The 6,000-nt window shown below is 39.0% G+C and overlaps 1 protein-coding gene across 1 annotated transcript in view; it reads left to right on the forward strand.

The window, feature by feature from the left end:
- fstl5 (follistatin-like 5) overlaps nt 1–4,629 on the forward strand; it is a 127,592-nt gene extending 122,963 nt beyond the window's left edge. Inside the window, exon 17 of the mRNA XM_070836428.1 lies at nt 3,927–4,629. Coding sequence (XP_070692529.1) covers nt 3,927–4,629 — 703 coding nt within the window. The remainder of the gene's footprint in view (nt 1–3,926) is intronic.
- Nucleotides 4,630–6,000: the final 1,371 nt, after the last annotated feature.

Below are 6,000 nucleotides of genomic sequence, written 5' to 3' on the forward strand. Positions count from 1 at the left end.
GAATAGTGTGTGAACAGCCGACATAAATTCGGCAACTTCCGGGGATTGTTCAATAACTGGGGATTCCCTCAGCAGCTACTATAAAGGAAGCAGGAACTTCTGGGGGTTGTCATTCATTAAAACCATTGACTTACAGTCAAGCAACTCTGCATGTCAGCAAAAAATTTTGTTATTTTTATCCACATCTTCAGTACTCTGCCAGACTGCCTTTTGGCAAAACGAGCCAAGAAAGATGTTGATTCGATGTGTTTGTTTGTGCTGGAGGATGGGTGAGCAAGAATTGCTGTGTTATAGATATCTGTTACTGTGCAGCGTCGATTGTTCTGTTCCCCATTCATGAATATTGCCCTCATAATCTTCAATTGAACTGTAGAGCAAAATGTTCATCACCCAGTCATTTCCAAAGTGAAAATATTAACATGAAGACAACATGATACAATGTGAAGTGGCTTCAGTTTAACATAACTTTTGTGCAGAACCAGGGAGAATCTTTAATGCATTAATCATTGGTACAAACGACAAACAGCAGCTGTCAGTTTGGCTGAGAGCAATCAGGGTCTGCCACTGAAGCAGCCCAGCTGGGTTCACATCAGAGCGAGGCCAAACAATGGCCTGAGTATTAATTTATCATACATGGAAAAAATAAATAAATAAATCTCACTATGGGTGAGAATATTTTTATCGCAAGATAAATGATTACCTTTAACTTTCAAGCATGTTACCAATATATCACAGTATGTGTGCAGTAGTCATTGATCAGTCACAGTCAAAATACAATCCATAGCAAAACAATTTCAACAGTGTTTGACAGACAGTGGTAGTATTGGTCAGTAAATCACCAGCTCTGTCTCCCAGCAGATGAGAAAGGCAACTGGTTTTCCAGGTTTAAACTCCACAGTGCATTTTAAGAATGATTTTTCCCTAAACTCTCATCCATCTTGGAGCGTATTTTTAATACAGGTGGGTAGTATCAAGAACTAGCCTGTTTAGTGTCAGAGGGCTTCCTTTGAATTTAATCACAACAACTGAACTTTTTAAGTCACATGAAGCCCATTTGGTTGGTTTGATGTAAAAGAGACCTACAATCTACCAACTGTTTAACTGACCATGAACCTTAACAAGACTCATTTCTAAAGGAAGTCATAAAATGAATGCACCCTGGTTGAGGTAATTTCATTTTTCCCCAGTGAAATAAATGACTGTGAAATCAATTTCAATATCTGTTTTTGTATGAAATATTTCTAGATGAAGTTTTTTATTAAATTCAAATCATTGATATAACATGATTATCATTTGTAAGTGAAATATTTGATACATTTTTAATGACACACAATGACATATTTGTCAGAGAACCTAATAACTATGAAGCCTGGTCGTGTTAAAGGGAAAAAAGAAAAAAAAAGTCCAAGGTCTTCGTGAATATAGACACTTAATGTCAACTTACAGTAGTGTAGCAGTCGAAACAGAAGTTACAGGCTATTGTTACTCTAGCCAGTTAGGGAGCGCCACACGGATGGTCATTAAATTCCCATATTTTTAAACAGTGAAAGTAGTCCGGCCATGGACAAACTAATATAAATGGGCTGCTTGGATGAAATGCATTTTCGACTTAAAACAACTCTATAACTCTTATTTGAGTTACCTCACATTTCCAGTTTTATTCTGCCTTTCTGCACTGCCAAAAAAAAACACTATGCCCATACTCAACATGAACATGATAACAATCATTTCTGTCCATACAGTTCCAGTACATTTTTTAATTCAGCTCTGCTTTAAACCAAAAGCAAGGAGAACAAAAGAAAACAGTGGAGCCAAAGATTGCTGGGAGGATGCAAATAATAAGGCTGATCTGTTTTCAGCGGAGTTCAATGTTATTCAAATCACGAGAGTCTCAGTCAAGACTGTAGCCATAAAATGTGAGATTATTCTCTAATAATGTTAAAACAAGCTCACTACAGTTTAGAATGGATTTTGACAGCAGTCATGTGGGAAATCTGATTACAAAAATACTCAAACTGCAAGAGAGCAGGCCAACATTTCCAACATGCCAGAAATCCACCTAGCGACTAAACCAATCTGGCAGAAATGATTCTAAAATAAGTCAGGAACAAACAATACGGGTCAAATGTTGGCCTAACCCAATGCAGTGTCAGCCAACATTGGACATAATTTGTTCAGTTATGTCCACAAAGTTTTAGTTTAGTTTTTTTAATGACTCCATTTAAAAAAAAAAAAAAAAAAAACACACAGAGATCTGATCTCAGAGCTGCCGCCTGCCTGGGCCCAGTGGACACAACGATCTCTGGATCAATGATTCCTCTGCAGGGATGATAATGTGCTCCGTGGCTGTCAAATAGCCATTTTCTGTTCACAGGTACAGACAGCTTGGTGTTCAAATGGCATAAAAGATGATGAATGGCGGAAAGATTGAAGTGCCTGTCAGCATTGATCAGCTGTTATTCACATTTAATTGAGGCCTGTCAACTCCTTGCATATCCCCCTCAACCCTGCTCAGCTGTTAAAATGTAAAGTGCTGTGAACAGATTCTGTGGGTTTCTGTAATGAATAGCATTTTCAGTGATCCATGGCCCACATATAAAACTGTTATAATTCTATTAGGGAGGAAAGTGTAGATGATGCTATACTGCCAATATGAAGATTGTCAGGGACCAGAATTTGCCTGTTAAGGTGGGTAAATGGACCTCTCAGCAATATTTTTTTCCCCTGAACATTTCTCTAAAATTATGCCAGTCCAACAATTTTCATAATTATGCCATACAAATTAATTTGCATTACTTCTTTCGGGTTGATTTCATCTCGATATGTGGATTGTGCTACTTTATTTTAACATGTTACCACTTATGAGCTTTGGAACCGAAAACAAATTGGCAGTCTTTAAATTGTTCAAATTACATTTACTTAGTATTGGCAAGATCAATAAATCAATCAATCAATCAATATACTTTATTAATCCCCAAGGGGAAATTCCTGTTGTCTTCAAGCAAAAAGGAGTAATAGTTGGTTCCACTGGCCCTATTTTAAATTAAACTATTTGACAGAACAGCCTGGGTCTGTTCCAGGTTTCTTCCCGTTAAAGGGGAGTTCTTCCTCCACTGTTGCTCAATATAATATCTGATGCTGCTCATGTGGGGATTCTTGAATCCTTAATTTTGAATTCCTGAATTGTTGGGTCTCTCTCTAATTAAAGAGTTTGGTCTAGACCTGCTCTTCATGTAAAGCGTCTTGAGATAACGCTGTTATGAATTGGCGCTATATAAATAAAGATTGATTGATTGATTGATTGATTGATTGATTGATTGATTGATTGATTGATTGATTGATTGATTGATTGATTGAAAAAGGGGGTAATCCCTGCACACCAGCTCCATGTCATAAAAATGTATTATTACTGACGATGCTTAAGATTCAAGTGCTGGTCCAACATGCTGTTGACAAGATGAAGATCAAAGAAGGTTTGAAATGTTGTCAGCAACTATACATTGGAGCAAGTGTGCAGGTGCCCTTTTTTTTTTTTTTCATTGACACCGTCTTCTGATAGCCTTGCACCAACGTGATGTGCATATAATTACTCTCCTTCAACTGATAACCAGAACATTTTTCACTGGTTCATCTAGTAAAATATATATTTACAATGTAAAGACAGTGTCAAAGCCATGACCTGCTGGTGGTGCTATATTAAAGATGAGCAACTCGGTTGCGTTCAACCTCAGAGCTATGAGTGTCTACACAACATTTGATGGCAATCCATCCAATAGCTATTGAGATATTTCAGTCAGGCCCAAAGCGATGGACAGACTGACCGACATTGCCATCTATAGAGTCTGTCATGGTTTGGGTTTTACAAGAAGACAAAATGTGTTATTGATTAATCTTTTTCTTTGTTTTTCTCTGTAAATTGTCTACAGATTTGGCCTCATCCTTCATCGAAATGAGCCTGTTCTCCACAAGATTGACCTGGAGACGACGTCATATGTGAAAAACATCAGCTTACGGGAGTATAACTGCATCCCCAAGTCTGTGGCCTATACCCATCTCGGCGGTTACTACTTTGTCAATTGCAGGCATGACTCCACCGGCGCCACGCAGCCCCAGCTCATCTTGGACAGTGTAACAGATAGTGTAATTGGCCAAAACCGTGATGTCACCGGTACTCCCTACATGTCTCCGGACGGCCACTACTTGGTCACTGTTGACGATGGCGACGGCCTGATGAGGATCCAGATGATCTCAGAGCGGGGAGAGATCCAGGAGCCCTTTGATATCCACACTAACCTTCACCTGTCTGATCTGGCCTTCCAGCGCTCCTTTACTGAGGTCCACCAGTACAACGTGTTCGGTAGCTCTGGTCGTCAAACTGATGCTCTGTTTGTGGAGCTGAGCACCGGCAAAGTCAAGATGATCAAGAGCTTAAAAGAAGCCACCAAGTCGTTCGAGTGGCCCTGGAGCAGTAGGAACAGGGTAATGGTGGGCAGCGGATTGTTCGGTCAGTACCTCATGACCCCTTCCAGAGAGTCCCTCTTCATCTTGGACGGACGGCTCAACAAGCTCAACTGTGAGATCACTGATGTCCTCAAAGGCAACGTGGTGGTGTGGGTCGGGGAGTCTTAGGTGATAACGTCGATCGATGAGCTTTTTTTCCTCAAAAGGTACTGTTGCACTGAATTCTGTTGCAGATTTTTTAATTTTGTGGGAGCGCAATAGTGAACTCTACAGATTCAGAAACCAAATTGAGCATTTGCAAGTCCATTGGATGAATGAAAAATAAATTAATAAATAAATACAAGTGAGGGAATAATTGATTGATATTGTCTTAAAGCCAAGTTAAAATCATTTTTTCCCACTGGGTTGTTCACGTATATGTAAGCATAAAGTTCCTTGCTGGTAATCTTTATCAGGAAAATTGGTATGTATCCATTAATATGAGGAATTTTGGATTATTATTCAAAATCTATTGTTAGTGTGTGGGAATGCTGTAGATAATCTCTGAACAAACCAATATTTAAGTGAATTGGCAGATAAATATAAATATGTATACTGTCTATGTCCGGATTAACTCTTGTAATTTAAGTTTACCCATACCCAACTTTTTTCCTGTGCCTTCAAGGAAAATTCCCCTCCATCAGAGGAATTAGCGTAATTATTCCCAGTGTGACTGCAGACTACACTTCTTCCCCTGACCCCTCCATTCGTGGTGAGCGTGGTTCCTCGCAAATCTACTGCTCTCGTCTATCCATCCGTCCAATGCAGACGAGTCCGTCTAATTAAAACGAGCCCTTGCTGTGATCCCATCCTGTTTGAAGTGGAAACAGAGAGTCTGAGTGGTTCATTATGGTTGTGCGATCTGTAACCTTTGATTCGAAATTATAACCAGCGTTATAAAGGTTTTGAATATATATTTTTCCTTTATAGTCCAAAGCAGAAAAATGAAAGTCAGTGGCAACGTAGTTGGATTGTACCAGCTTAATACCACACATTGTGAAATGTTAAGTATTTGAAAATGTTGCTTAGCAGTGAGTCAATAGAGGACTCGTGTATGAAGAAAATTCTATTCACTTCAATATCCCTGGACCAAAAAAAGAAAAGAAAAACATCTTGGAGTATAATAGAATGAACTGTGGAAAACATGCATTGTCTGCTCTGTTTGACAGCGTGTTTCAAGTGGATGTTTAATGTGAAGTAAAAATGAGCTAGCACACTGGGGAGTGGGGTAGTTGTGGTTGTATTGTGTAGAGGGTCTTCGAAGATAAGCTTTGAATATGAGAAACAGCTCTTTCTGAATGCTCCTGCAGTAGATACATAGCTGGACACATTTCTATGCATTTTTCACCCTAGCACTCTCTGACTCTGTGAATCACAATGGGCAACTGTATCTCAAATTTAGTATGGACTTTTGATGTGTACAGATTATATAAAGTCATTCTGTCTTTCCTGTCAAATCTTCCTCATATATATTTTGATTTAATTTGATCCTTTGCTTCT

The sequence above is a fragment of the Pempheris klunzingeri genome, chromosome 9 (genome assembly GCF_042242105.1).
Source record: "Pempheris klunzingeri isolate RE-2024b chromosome 9, fPemKlu1.hap1, whole genome shotgun sequence".
Classification (NCBI taxonomy): domain Eukaryota; kingdom Metazoa; phylum Chordata; class Actinopteri; order Acropomatiformes; family Pempheridae; genus Pempheris; species Pempheris klunzingeri.